This window comes from Chrysemys picta, chromosome 11, assembly GCF_011386835.1.
Source record: "Chrysemys picta bellii isolate R12L10 chromosome 11, ASM1138683v2, whole genome shotgun sequence".
Lineage (NCBI taxonomy): Eukaryota > Metazoa > Chordata > Testudines > Emydidae > Chrysemys > Chrysemys picta.
The window spans coordinates 55,252,428-55,268,193 of record NC_088801.1 but is presented as its reverse complement, the minus strand read 5'-3'; the positions used below and the strand labels follow the sequence as shown (position 1 = coordinate 55,268,193).

The 15,766-nt window shown below is 39.6% G+C and overlaps 1 protein-coding gene across 12 annotated transcripts in view; it reads left to right on the top strand.

Annotated features, from left to right (window-relative positions):
• HECW2 (HECT, C2 and WW domain containing E3 ubiquitin protein ligase 2) overlaps positions 1 to 15,766 on the top strand; it is a 258,022-nt gene that overhangs the window by 211,636 nt on the left and 30,620 nt on the right. For 11 of the 12 annotated variants that reach the window (XR_010591637.1, XR_010591636.1, XM_065562027.1 and 8 more), the window contains 3 exons: positions 3,424 to 3,507; positions 7,715 to 7,824; positions 15,006 to 15,126. Coding sequence is in view for 10 of the 12 variants with exons in the window: in XM_065562027.1 (XP_065418099.1) it covers positions 3,424 to 3,507; positions 7,715 to 7,824; positions 15,006 to 15,126 (315 nt within the window). In the remaining 2 variants the exon portion in view is untranslated. The other variant, XM_065562035.1, reaches the window with a different exon arrangement.

The window sequence follows — 15,766 nt, the reverse complement described above, 5'->3', positions numbered from 1 at the left end:
TAAAACCCCGCAGATCTCAGCCTGTCAGTGTTTTCTGTTTGTACCCATATTATTATGCAGAAGACTGGTCTCATTTGAATTGTGTTAAACACATGAACAAGCCAATCCATCAGGTAATAAAATAAAACCAACTTCTGGTTTTCCCCTGAGGTTCTTGGCTTCAGTTACTCCAATAGCAACAGCCCCAATGTCTATTTTCCCCTTAATTTCTGCCCTGTTTTACTCACTTTGCAAATCAGAAGATGTTCAAAGGATTATTGACACTATCAGATTATGCTTCTTATAGTATCTTGGATCCTGGATCATAGCATCAGAGCAAGCTAGCAGCTGGGACCTTGTCAGGATCAGTTAGTTTACAGCTTAAAATTACAGAACAAGGGTAAGAAAGGTGTTAGTGTATGCCAGTAGATAGAATTCATTACTCACTAGGTACAGTTTGTCCCTGCTGATATCCCTATAGTAACTAGAATGAAGAAATGTGTCTCTTATGTGCCTTAGCAGAGGGATGGAGGATTTTATTGAATAGAGGACCATGATGCTTTGCTCAGTGTAGTTGGTTTGAGAGGATACACTGTATGGCTAGATCTTTGCTCTCTTGCTCCTTGAAGTTATGATGCTTGGTTAAGAATTAGCTGCCTTCCTTCTCCCCCTAGCCCCTACTCCCACATTCTTAAAACTGTGTCTCACACCGTTTTTATAGGATTGACACTTCCATCACATCACTGCGTATTTTTTATGAAGGTGCCACTACCCGTTTTCCTAGTTAGCTCTTTAAGGCCCTGATTCAGCAAAATACTTGAGCATGTGCCTAATTTGAAACATGTGACACTGAGTAGAGCTATTGAAGTCACTTAAAGTTAGGCACATGCCTAATTACCTTGCTGAATTAAGGCCTATGGGGGGTGATGATTAATGGTGTGTGCATGGCCAGCATGTACTCCTGGGACTGTGTTGTATTTGTTTGTTCTATTATCAAAGGGGCATGTTGAGTTTAATTCTTATGGAAGTTTAAAAATAAATCAGATCTTGGATTACCTTTGTTTTAATACATGTGCACACAGTTGGACAGTATGTAAATAACTGAGCATGTTGTTATTGACATTCACTTCTCCATAGCTAGGGGTTATAAATTACTTCCAGCTGTACAGCAGCTCTTTCCTGGATTGGCTGGACTCTCTCTCTCTCTGACTCTTATGTGGGTGGCAGGACATTACTGGGCTTTCTCTGGTGTTTCCCTAGTAGACGTGCAGGGCTTGAACTGCATTTTATGTATTTTCCCTGGTGTCTTTGCTTTAGCTGGTGCTTTTGATGAGGAGTTTTGGGCCAACCCGTGTGTGTCGGTAGTAGGAGGCAACAGCTCTTGTGGTTTGAATTTCTTCTCTTGTCTGTGGCTTTAATTGGTTTGTGTCTGAAATGTGCTGGTTTACTGCTGGAAAGTTTTTACTGTTGTTTTTCTGAGGAAGTGATAGTTCCTGGAGGGATTTTTTGTTGCTTTCTGAAGGTACAGCAATTGTTTTGGTTTTTAAACATGCACATTGCTTGCTCGCTCACTTGGAAATCCCAGCCCCATTGAAGTCAGTGGCAAAGTTCCTATTCCCAGGAGGGCCAGGATTTCATCCTTTTTTATTTCTGACCTGACTTCTAGTGCTGCTACTGCTATGGCTTCATCTTGTTTCCTCTTCTCTGCATCTCCAGTGCTCTCATCTTCCTCTCTGATTGCCTCACCATATCCCTTTATCAACTTTTGCTTCTCTTCCTCACCATTTCTGGTCATGTGAACACTACTTCATTCTCTTTCCTACCACCTCCCCTGTCGTTCCTCCTACCTTTCCTCCCTGCCCTCATAAATCTTATGCTCCCAAGTATGTTTACTCTTCTTTCTCCTCTGCCTTGCTCCTTTTCACCTTCAGATGTTATACAGGTTCCTAGGCCCCTTATTCTTGTTCTCCCATCCTCAATCCCGTCTTCTTTCCTTGCATTCCATATTTAATGCACCTAACTTTGTTCCCATCCTTTTGTTCTTGTCCCCTCCTTCTCAACAGCTGTGTTCGTTTTTTCTCTCTCTCGCTCTCTGCCATTTTTAGCCCCCTTTTCTGCCTCCCTCTATATTCTTTGCCTTCACTTAAATCTGGCTGTCTCCTTGTGACTTTCTGTGGCCATCCTCTGGCAGAGTCATAGAATCACCTTTCCTCTTCTCCTTCCAACAGCGTCTCTTCTTTTGAGGTCCATCTAGCCAACCTTCTACTACTGTTCAAGCTGTTGTCATCTTCCATCCTGCCTCAGTTGTTCTCTTTGATGGGCCTCATGCCTGATTCTGAACAATTTCAGCTTTTATGTTGATGATCCCTCCATCTCCCTGCTGAAATCTCTGGCCTTGTTTCCTCCTATTGATGCTCCCCAGTTCCTTTGATCTATAGCTTCTCTCCCATCAGGGGCCCATGGGAGGCCACCACAGCCCCAAAAGTGGCCATGTATCTAAGGTTGCTGGGGATGTGCAGAATCAGCATCCCATCAATAGCTTGGGGCAAACGCAATCACCCAGTCTTCAGGAGAGGCCAGTGGTGAACTCTTACCCCAGAGTGCAACAGATTTCACTGGTATAGAGAGGTGTAACTTCTGAAGCTGGTTCAAGGTCTTGTTCTCCTGACTCTGTTGCAGTTAAGTAACACATACACTTCACTCACCCACCCCCCAATAATTGTTTTATTCAAAGACATGCATCTGGGGATTTTAATCTGTGTACAGCCTAAAAATCAGTGGCATGCATAGAACACAGAATAGTGACTGACTTGAATTGGGAGGTGGGGGAGGGAAGTGTGCGGGGGTGGAGGGAAGTATGCGGGGGTGGGGGACAGGGGGAGGGTTGGGAGAAAGGGATTGATGTATGCATTCACACATCAGAAGGCCTTTCTGGAAGATCTGTAAGTGCAGTATTGTACATAAAACCTACTTTAAAAAGCACGAATGAGCTGTAACATACAGCTTGAATTTGTACTAAAAGGGGAAGGGGAGAGGAAAGGAGTCGGAGGGTACTACTTTAAGCAGTTCACTTTCAGAATAGCAATGTCCTCCCACAGGGCTCTGTCTGCTGCTTTGAATTCAGGGCCACAACTGATACTAACTTGAGGGATTGATTTTTATTGGTTGGATGGCTGTGTTACCTGAAGCAGCCCGAGCATCTTACAGATGAGGGCAACAGGAGAATCATTCTTCTGAACAAATTAGGTTGGCTTTTCTTTTTTTGGTTGTAAGATTGTATTGCTCACATGGACATGGTGTGGCAGGAAGAAAAATGGTGTCTGAAATACAGAGGCATAACCCAGAGGTCTACTTGATATATCCAGCATTTTTTCTTGTTGCTCTGGTGTACATTGGTGCCTTATTTGCAAAAGATGTTTTGGAACTCTTCCTTTGCTTAAACAGGGAGAAGATCCAGTTTATCCGGACAGAGGGAACACCTGGACTAGTGCGTCTATCCAGTGATGCAGACCTTGTCATGTTACTAAGGTAGGTAGAAGTGCTTCATAATGGATGGTTAGGAATATGCTGTGAACAGCTGGTGAAGTGCCTTTCTGTGTATTATGTGTACTGACTAGGTGACCTACATGTCTCCCCTTCAGTTCTCAGAACTGCAGCTGGGGGAGCTGCTGCAGAGGATTCAGACTCTTGATTTTCCCAGTGCTGAGATTCCAGATGTCGGTTATTAGCAGGGAGATCACATTTTCCATAGCAGTGCGGAAAAGTGATTATCCCTGCAGGAAGGAGGGGGTAAAAGAGTACAATCCTGCAAGTAGAATTTAAACCCAATTACAGTCCACGCTACTATATGAATCTCTTGCAAGGAAAAGAATAAATGGGCTTGTCCTGATTGCCCTAAATTGTTCAGTTGTAGTCGTCGTTAGAAGGACAGAGATTTATATAGATCAGTACAGTTTGAAAGTCCCTGCTCTGTGCTCCTTCAAGTGTATTTTCTGTTTAGCTCTGTGATTTGCAAGTACCAAGTTTTTGGAAGTTAGCACTTGATATGATTCTGTTATTTGAGCTGAACACTACACTGTCTGTCTTTCAACTATGCTGACAGCTTTTGCTCATTTTGTTGATGGGATGATTTCACTTTTTAGGAGTGGGGAATTGTCCCTTTAGTGTCTCCCACTTCAGCATTAGTTCAGAAAAGAGAGACCAGGTAGGAGAGGTAATATCTTTTATTGGACTAACTTCTGTTGGTGAGAGAGACAAAATTTCAAGCTTACAAAGAGCTCTTCTTTAGGTCTTCAGACCTGTGTAAACTTGAAAGCTTGTCTCTCTCACCAACAAAAGTTGGTCCGATAAGAGGTATTACCTCACACATCTTCTCTCTCTAATCCTAGGACCAATATGGCTACAACACTGCATACCCAGAAAAACAGGCACTGAGAGTAGCGTCTTTCTTATGTCCGACACGTGTGCTCATTCAGGATGTAAGTGTGATAGAGAAAAAACTGTTTTTCAGGGAAAATCTAATATGTCTTTAGAAAAAAGTTTTAAATGTAATGTTAAAAATAGTCTAAATTATGAAGTGTCAGCATTAATATAATTGTTATTTGGGGGTGACATTGCATGAACATAATGGTCCTTTTTGACCTTAAAATCTGTGAATTAATTAAAAGCTATTTGAGTCTGAAACTGTGCTGATGCTATTTAAAGAAAAAATAAAAAGAATAGAAGACAACAAAACTCTAGGATTTTTTATTGGTACATAATACATGAAGAGGTCACAGGTTTTACAGAGAGAAACCGAGGTTCAGTTCTATTTCTGTTTTAAATAGACATGATGTAAATCATTTTGTCATTGCTGCTTGAATGTATTTTTCTGTTAATCTGTAAATTCTGCTAATACCGAAGACTTCAAGTAATTCTTATAATGGAAATACAATAGTTTGATACTATATTGATATCTCTCTTTTGTGGAAAACACATAATTTAAAAAATTCAAAAAGACAAAGAGCACCACCACAAAAATGTACAAAACCAAATATTTTATTTTTTCAGATTTTATTTACTTAACACACTTCTTAAAATCATATGTTTACAATGATTTTCTCTTAGTTTAACTATTAAGAGATTTGATCTGTGATTAGCCTTTTCAGTTCTAATAATAATCATTGTACTCAGGAAATGCATTATTGAATATATGATTTCTGTGTTTCCGTTGGTTGCCAAGAGCCTCAGTGCTGTACCTCAGAACTCACTAAGCTGGGTTGAATTATTCAGTAAGTTAGCTATAGGGTGATAGTAAATATTGATGTAACAGCAGAGATGGGGTAGTTTAAAACAGTTATTTAGTGTCTGTGCCTGATTTCTTATTTTAGAGTTAAACAGAAAAAAAAAATTATAAAATGTTCTAGCAGGAGCAAGATTGTGATGTTTCTCTATGCATCCTTGTCTTCACTGCATTCAAATTTTTTTACTGCTGAAGAATTTTCTTACTGCTGGAGAACATTACACAAATTTCAGCTGAATATAAACACTTTTCTATGTAGGGAAAGAAGGTGCCTTAGTTAAAATAGCCTGAGAATAACTGATGTAACACAATATTCTGTTTCAGAGATGGGGTTCCTAGAAGGAGATAATTTGCACTTTGAGCTTGTAAACATACCAGTAGGCTATATCCTATGCAGTTCTAGTTTTATCTTGATAATCTAAACACAAATCAGGTTCTTAATTTATTCCCCCATTGAACCAGTTTTTTCAGATTTTATCCACACTTGAAGAGCATAGGTCAACTTTTCTCTGTGAAAAAACATATTATAAACTGCAGATGATTTTTTAGGAGTGCAAAAATATTATCAGTAAATATCCATTCCAAAAAAACTGCCCAACCACTCACAAAGAACTATTGCTGGTATATGTAATGAACATATTTGATATGAAATCTGTTTTATTTTAACCAGTTAAATTACTATATCACTCAGAAATGAGAAAATCACAAGAGAATGATGTATTGAACAGTCTAACGATTGAAAATAAAGATTGTCATTTAACTAGTTGATTCAATGTGTATGCGTTGTAGTAACATCCAGCAGCGATGCTATTTCATATTTTATTATATATATATATATATATATATATATATATATATATATATATATATATATATATATATATAAAATGTACAAATATTATAAATATGTCTGCTTTGGATGTTATGTTCTTACCAAATTGGAAAAAATCAATGAGATTTAGAGATATGCAAACATTCCATACATTGTCTGTGAATTAGGGTTATCAATTAATTGCAGTTAACTTAAGCGATTAATGCTATTTAAAGAAATAGTCGTAATTAACTGCAATTTTAACCACACTGTTTAAACAATAATAGAATACCAGTTTAAATTTATTATAAATATTTTTGGATTTTTTTTTACATTTTCTAATATATTGATTTCAGTTACAAAACAGAATACAAAGTGTACAGTGCTCACTTTATATTATTTTTTATTACAAATATTTGCACTATAAAAATGATGAACAAAAGAAATAGTATTTTTCAGTTCACCTCAGACAAGTACTGTAGTGCAGTCTCTTTATCGTGAAAGTGCAACTTACAAATGTAGAATTATTATTTTACATAACTGCACTCAAAAACAAAACAATGTAAAACTTTAGAGCCTTCCAGTCCACTCAGTCCTACTTTTTGTTCAGCCAATCACTAGGACAGACAAGTTTGTTTACATTTGCAGGAGATAATGCTGCCACCTTCTTATTTACAATGTCACCTGAAAGTGAGAACAGGCGTTCATGTGGCATTGTTGTAGCGGGCGTTGTAAGGTATTTACTTGCGAGATATTCTAAACTTTCATATGCCCCTTCATACTTTGACCACTATTCTAGAGGACATGCTTCCATACTGAATTTAAATTGGTATTCTGTTATTGTTTAACAATGCAATTAAAAGTCTAATTAATCACAACTATTTTTAATCTCACAATTAATTGTGATTATTTTTAATTGTTTTACAGTCCTACTATGAACTATTAAATGGTATCTAAATTATAGATTATTTCAATGTTTCAGGCTGTGAAAGTTATACTGTACTTCCTAGAAAACATTTTAAAATCACAGAAAAATAGGTGAGTCATACTGAAGCCTAACCTGGTGAAAACTGTATATGATCCATTTTTCTCTGTGCCTGACGTGTTAAGTAAGAATAAACAAAGCATTAATTCCTAATAGACTAATGTGTATATTGTTCAATTCACTAAGCCAATTCACACATGATTGATTACACCAGAAGTTCAGAGTATTTGTCTCTGTTCTTATGTATAGTATTACACATCTTTATACAGGAAAGTGCCATGAATGTTAATGATGTGTTGGCAGGGAAAATGTATAAGCAAAAGTATAAAACAATGCAACTTTTAAAGGGTTCATTAAATACCTGGACCTTAGTTTTGAAAACAAATACGTCATCACATTGCGATGTCACACATAACACTAGGAACTGTGACTTCCCAGTCACTTGCAAGATGCCAGTCCTTGTTATACAGAGATAACATTGAAAGAAGGGCAACAAACCCCTGCTTTTTTGCATTCTGAGCATGTGCATGGGAGATAGGTGAGTGAGTTTCTAAAAACCAGACTGGCTTTGAAGGCCACAGCTATTACTAGAAAGTAGAACATATCCTTGGCTCAGATAAACATCTTCTGTCTTCTCCTGTTTGCTCCTTTTTACCAGTTTGTTCGAAGAAGAAATAATGTCATACGTGCCGCCACATGCCTTACTTCATCCCAGTTATTGCCAGTCCCCAAGAGGTTCTCCAGTATCCTCACCTCAGAACTCTCCAGGTAAATTTTGTTGAAGTTTACAGTGGGATCTTTAGGGAGCAATTCCAGATACTTAGTGTGGACCAAATAAGACCAGGGAATAAGAGTTTTGTCATTGACTTCACCGAGACCAGGATTTTACCCTCTGAACAAAAGCAGTAAAGGATTTATTTGGCGGTCGGATGACTTTTTCTGTAATTACTTCATTACATTGACAGATTTAGTTCTGCATGATGTTTCTCAGAAGAGCCCTTTTTGTAAGACATGAAAGTCTTTCCAGAGGTCCTAGACAGGGAGATCATGAGAATCCACTGTAGTCCAACAGAGGTTGAAGTTGCATGACAAAAGTATACAAATAATGGAAATGCATCATCATTATTTACTCTCCAATTCTGAAGAGTGTAGTCTCATTTTCATATGCAGTAGGAACATATATAGCTATGTTTATGGGGTTTATTTTCCATGATTTTTGCTCTTTAATCTGTAAATAATATCTAAATGACTTGTATTTATTGGAAGTCGTAGCACTGCTGATCTGATTGCAGAGGTTTATTTGATGGATTCTTACAGGCTATAGTGTCTTGGTGGCCTTTTGAAATAAGTTGGTGTTCTCAGTCCAGCTCTGGTAGGGTTCCTCATCACAAAACCCACCACTGAAAGTGGTGGTAATTGGCACTCTTGTAAGCATTTTCACGAGAGTAGTTAAGGATTGAAGTCCTGACCCAGCAAAGCACTTAAGCCCAGGCTTAGCTTTAAGCATGTGAGTAGTTCCATTGACTTCACAACACAAATGAGGAAACTAAAATACCCTGTCACCCTGAGAGATTCCAGTTCAGGGTCTTGGAAAGTGTGCTGTAGCTTACACTGCCACTGCCCGTGCAGTACAAAATCTATAGAACAACCTGTAGAGATGTCAGTAGAGCATCTTTCATGAGCACTAAGATTTACTTTAAAAACATTGTTTGAAACATATTTTTGAAAAGGAAAATTGGGAAAAAAAATTCATTGGTGGTATTCTTGTTCTTAAAGGGGAAATAATAGTACACTATTCAGATAGGTCTGCTTCTTATTTTCTTGCAAGGCCTGGGAAGTTTACTTAATACTGCTGTAAAAATTTTTTCAATGGGTTTGGGAATTTTCTTTGCAAACAAATTGAAATAAAACAGTTGTATGGCAGCCTCAAACCATAGGCCTGCTATTAACAAGGATAGCCTTTTAAAAAAACAAAGTGCCTGAATCACCTTTGAAAATGGGACTTAGGCACCTAAGTAATTTTAGCACCTCTGAACATTTTACTCCTACTGCACACAGGACACAGTGGCCTAGTAACTGCTGTAATCCCCCCAAAGTATTAGTTTAATCACAATACTATAATAATCTCATTATAGTATTTTTGTAATGCTGCTGTCATTATTAATTTACATTTTGCTTCACATAATTACATCCCAGTTTCCTTGAGATCAGAGCTCTGTGGTTGCAGCAGAACTAAGGCCTAATCCCATATCTGATTCTAGAAAACCAGCGTGATGGGGCATGAACCTCTCAAACTGGAAACTTGCCTTGGGCTCACAATGAGATTTGACAATAAGAAAAATATGTGCTCAAACTCCAGAGCTTGTGCTTTGTTTCTGACTGGTAAAACTTGTTTCTAACTGACTTGAAAGGGTTCACACTGGGGCACCAAAGCCTAGAGGGCTGAGGAATAAGGGGGAGCGACAACAGTTATACAAAGTCAGACTGCTGTCACTTACCAGGTGTTTTAAGAGTGTGTCTAGTGCAACTCAAGACTGCTGCTGTACAATGATCTTTTTAAATCAACAGCTGCACATTTGCCATCACGTCGCCAATTATGGTCTCATCTGCCACGCCCGGATATTAGGGCGCAAACACTCTGGCGAGAGGAATGGATATCTGTTATAATCCCCAACCAGTCCCTTATCGCCGACCCCACAATTTGCCAGCCTGGTTTTGACCTGCCCCTTCGCCAGTGGTCCCTGTTGAACAGGTTCCAGACCGGGCAAAGTCTCTGTGCAGCGAGCCAGTATCGCTGGGGCCTTCGGGACAGCCCTTTGTGCAGCTGCGGCACAGACGATGATGCACACTGTCGATGAATGCCTGCCCGACTAGGTTCAGCGGTGGCCTACAAGAACTGCATCACGCCACTGAAGATGCCATCGCTTGGCTAGACGACTGTGCACACGCTAAATAAATCTGTCTGCAAACGCACACTTTAGAACTTAGTGACAATATCTGTGCATGTTTAAATAGTGATTAATAATTTTAGTTAATTCAGACTAAATTATTTAAAATGTAGCAAAGCCTATTTTCTCCTCTGAGGACCACATACAGCAGTTTGATGTTTTCAGATATAGCTGGTATTATTTTATTGGAAAGGAATAGTGATAGATAAGTAAGAGGAAAAATGTGGGCTGAGACAAGACCACACCTGGAAAATTCAAGCCCATAAGAAAGGTTATCAGAATGTTGTGTTTTTGTAGTCTTGCACTCAGCCCAACAGAACTAATAATCCATACCCCATTCTCACAAGCCTGGGGTAGCATGTGTGTGTCCTGAAAGTCAAAAGACTGAGTTCTGTGGGACCCAAGGTGGACTCTTCACTGAAAACATCCTGCTACCATTGCCCTTCTAGCAGGGTGCTGTCAGCCTGAGCTCTTCAGCCTATCTCAATGGTGCATTCTGCTGGGAGAAAGGTGATCTCTAAAACAGCAAGGGTCTAAAGCATTTGCCTTTTGTAGCTCAAACCAATACCTTGAACTTATGTGGAAGCCAGTCCAGGTCACAGAGCACGGTCATAAAGTTCTCCCTGCAAGACGTTTTGCTAACCCAGCAGGCTGTTGCATGCTGCACTATCTGAAGGTTCCAGGTGGTCATCATGAAATGTGATTCATTTCACTCTTAATATGGATTTTGTTGCTGTAGAACAAATGCTACCACTCTCCAGTGTTTAATTTGTAATGACAGAGATGCCGGGGCTCAAGCAGTTTTTTTTTTTTTTTACTTTCATAACTGATGCGGCGAGCCAGAGGTGCCGGGGCTACGAACTGCCCAGCCCAGAGGTGCTGGGGCTGAACCCTGGCAAGCCCTGGCACAAATTTAAGCGCTGGATCTCTCCACACAATCCATGAACTGGGTTGGTAGGAGGGGCATAATCCATGTAAAATAAGTTAGCTTCTCTTGAGGGGGTCCTTCTCATCAGATTTTGTTGTTTTAATAAAATCTTCTTCTAAGAGGATTCCTAAATAGTTTGTGATGGATAAGGCCCCCTAACTTTCCAACAGACCTGTTAATGGGTCCTAATCTGTCCTGATAGAGCTGGATGTACAAAATCTGCTTTTTGCCCACCCCCCAAAAAAAAGGATGTGGTCGAACTGGAAATCTTTGACATGCTTTGGGGAGCGAGGGGTATGGAGCTGTAGTGTCCGAGCGAAGGTGCTTTGAGGCAGTTGGCTTCCTCAGAATACGCAAGGATAGAACACCTCAAGAGTGCTATGAGGAGAAGAGAGTATCCTGCTCCTTTGTCTCCCAAGAGAGGAGCGGTGCATGCTCTCAAAAATGCCGGCTGCTGCTGGTAACTAGCAGGCACACTTAAGTCTGGTCATGCCCCCATTTTAACTTGTCACTCCCACCTTAGTGCTGTGGAGCATGACAGGCTACATTTGTATCTATGTCAGTACAGTTAAATTCCAATTATCCACCTGTTATTTGTATTTAATATTAAATGTGCATTCTGTTTATCCAAAGCTTTGGCAGTATCCTGAGAATCTATAATCAGAGTTTACCTGCACAGAACTCCGCTTTGGCAAAAGGGCACTAGCGATATAGTGGCTGCTCCTACATCCCTCTTTCTCACTCTACTCCATGCCATGCACCTGTGAAGGGCAAGGCAGCAGTTTGCGCTGAGTTTTTCATGACTGTTTTGATAACTACTCTGTTCTGAACAGCAGTGAAATGTCCATCCACAGCGAGTGTTGCTGTTATTGCTTACATTTGTGGCAACTACTGTTCGTGTAGAAACTATTTCTTGTTGTTTGTTAAGAAGAAAGAAAAAATGAACATCTGTATACATGCACCTTATTACTGCTGCAAATTATGATCAGAAGGGACTCTATCCTCTCAGTTCTCATTTCTGAAGTGGGTCCACCAAAACGCCCTGGTGAAGGCCCTGATTCAGTAAAGTATATAAAGCACCTGTTTAAGGTGAAACACACAATTATTGCCATCCCTATCCAGAAAAGCATTAAATACATGCTTAATTGCTTTCCTGAATTGAGACCTAAATATTGAAATGTGAAGATCTTAGATTAATCTTTCTTATAGTTGCAATCTCTGTTCTAATAAACACAAAAAGATAAATAGAAAACACATTTAATGGGCCTGTCAGTCATTTGTTTTTGTGGATGAAGCCCTATGAATTTTTAAGGAGAAATCTTTGAAACAGGTCGTCATTTCTACAGGGGCTCTGTCTGTTCTGTATTGCCAGACTGCCTGCGCTGTACAGCAAAGGGGTGATCTTTTTTAATTCCTTTTGAATTTCTTGCAGTGACACTAATCAGGCTGAACTTGCTGGCTTTGCTGTGAATGTGATGTTTAACTTTCTAGGACTTGATTAATATCCATGTATCCTAAATGTGGTGGTGTCAAATTAAAAGAAGATTTCTGAATGCAGAGGATACAATTATAATGGGGATCAAGTCAGTGTTTTGATCAGTAACCTCAGTTACAGATCTCTTCAGCTACTGTGCTCTTCCATTAAAGGACACAAATAGTCATGAAATTACTCTGTCTCTATCTCTTTTGGAGACTATAATCTGTTTGAGACTTCAGCATGATTACCCATACCATTTGTATTTTTTGTAGCCCTTCCCCTCCCCTAACACGTTTGGTTCACAAGGTGGAAGTAATTGCTATAATTGCCCAGGAATTTCTTGGCAATTGCAGCTGATTTGCAGTGAGAGTTTGTCATGTGCTGACAGAATAATTTCTTGGTAATTTTTGAACCATGAAGCAATACGTTACCAGTTTTATTTACCATGATGTATCTGTTAGCAAAAGTTTCCTTTGGGGGCTGTTACCACAATGCAAATGAAAGTATGGGTTTGTCACATTCTTTGGTGAACTCATAATTGTACCTCCCTCCACCCACATCAAAATAACCTCCAAATAAACAAATGATGGTGAAGACATCAGTTAATGGACTGTATATATTTAAATGTCTACATATTTTAGAGTATTCAGCAGAAATGTCCAGTAGGAAGCACCTGGAATACTCATTAAAATATGAACAGCTACAGGAGGTTCAATTGATGTATATGGTTTAGTTTTCCAGAGATGTTCTGCACATGTCTCCGGGAACTCCGAAGATCTCCTGCCATATTCTCCCTCAGAGTCCAGTCTTTTGACTTTCAGGACACACACATGTTCTGCCTGGCTTCTGAGGATGGGGCATGGATTATTAGTTCTGATAAGTTGAGTGGCTGAGGGAAGGACTACAAAAACACAGCTTTCTGATAAACTCTCCTTAAGGGCTTGAATTCCTCTCACATGCACTAGTCCTACCACCATCCTTCTGGTGACAGGGAAACACTTGGGATTTTTTAAGGGACCCATGAATGGCATTAGTTGATGACCGATATTAGAAACAATTTCCTCTACCTCTCCCACATCTGCCCAGAGACTGAGTATACAGCTTCTTCCAGCAGTTCCGGCCCAGAGGATGAGGACGCTACCTCATCCACTCCACCCATCTAGCTGATGGCTAAGCAAGCTGCTTCCTCATCCCAGCCTACTTGTCCAGAGTCTGTGAGCACAGCCCCCTCCCATTTAGAATCTGAGCAAACTCCCTGCTCCTCCTCTTCCCCCTGTCCCTTGCTGAAAGCTAGACACATTGCCTCCACAGTAATGAAACCCCCTCTGCTGGGTTAGCCTTATACAGGGAGAGAAAAGAAAAATGATATACTGAACTGACTGATATTTTACTTATAAATAGCTTTAAAGCCAATTGCATATACACATCAGATTACTCACAAATGAGTAGTTAGGAGCCTAGCCATATTCGTAGGTGTAGGAAACATCAACCTTCCCGGTATATTTTGAACAATATATATTTCAATGATCTAGACGCCAAAGAGGGAGAGGAATTATTTAAAGTTATAAGTAAGTAGGGATATGAGAATGAAATGAAAAAGGCAAAATGTAGGCTGAATCTGAGGGCACCTTCTTGCAGTGAAAACTTTTGGGCTGTGGAATAGTCTCTCGAGGGAAGTAGAGGAAGTTCATTGACTGAGATGTTTAAAACTAGACTGGACTAAACACAAGAAGGTACCACTGGCTACACAGCTCAATTGGGAGGGAGGTGGGATAAATCCCCCCCCACACACACACTCCCTGTCACATTAGTATCAATGGTTTATTTACCCAATTTGCAATAACTGTGCATACAACTGTAGGTGGATGTGCAATTTTTGGGGGGGCATACAGATATCTGCTTCTCTTTAAAGAACTGTTCCTTAAACTTATATCTCAAAAAATGAATTCACCTTTTTGAGTCATGTTTGAAAGAAACTTAGAGCAATTCATTTGACCCAGACATTTGAATGAAGAGAAAAGTCTTCAGTCTTTCCTCTCTCCTGATATTTTTCTCCTTTGTTGTACTTCTCTGAGTAAACTTTTCCACAGTATCCTCTCCTCAGTAAGGTGAGAAACTCCATGCATTGAAAGAAGGTGTATTACATGCATAAGACATACTAATTTAGCTCATTGGAACCTGTTTTTCTTCTTGACAGCGAAAGAGCATGCATCATTTTAGTAGTTAAACACAGGTATTCATAAAATGTACATATGCCAAACAAAAGTTGGGTCTTTTCCAGTTTCTTTGTTTGGTTTTGTGGGGGTTGGGGTTTTTTGGGGTGTGTGTGTGGGGGGATGGCTGCTTTGGATGGCTTCAACATTTTAGGATTTATTCTAAAATTGTGAAGCCATTGGACAAACAAAGAGCAATCAAAAACATCTAACCCTACAGTAGGAGTGGAGACACGGATCTCTTATCAGCTTATAAACTAGGATTTTTAAAAAAACCAACCGTGTCTATGCTTTCGGTCAGCAAAGAACCTTCTTTTCAGTCAGAGCTGGAATGTGATGCTTTGCATAGCTGCAGTTCATTTTCTGCTTGTTGTTTGCTGCAGGTACTCAGCGTGCTAATGCCAGAGCTCCAGCTCCTTATAAAAGAGATTTTGAAGCCAAACTGAGGAACTTCTACAGGAAGCTGGAGACTAAAGGATATGGACAAGGGCCAGGGAAATTAAAGTATGTAGAAGCATCTTATCAAATAAGGTTTATCTCACAGGCAGAACTTCTTTCCTTGCAGATGTAAGAACCTCTTTCCTCTGGGAATCCCATTGGTAACATGATGGATTCTTGCACTTATTATATTAAATGTGAAGTGTGTTATAAGGCACTCAAAGCCATCTCACTCCCAATGGAGAGCACATTTGAAGCATCTCTTCCCCATGTTACCTCCTGCTGTAGTGTCTTCATATGCACATTAATGCTACTGCAGTGGCAGAAAGTCCTTTAAAGAGCAGCACTCAAAGAAACAGGGAGCAGTTGGGCCACTTTCATTACAGCAGTCATGGTGGGGCAAGTTGAAATAACTGTTTTCTTTTGTCTTGCCCAGCCACAAAAATAAATATACTGCCATATGATTCATCTTTGTGTAGATACATAATTTGCATAATTAAATATGATTAAATTCCAAAGAATTTGAAACTTGAACATAGTTTTTGGTAACGTTAAGCACTCCATATGTGGGAATGCCAAAATGAAGGCTTCATGCCACCCTAACTCTGCCTCCTTGTGAATTTTCATTAGTATAGAACAATTAATCACATGCTTACATACTTGTCATTGGGCAGCCCCTTCCGGGAGCAGCTTCTTGCAGCAGGCC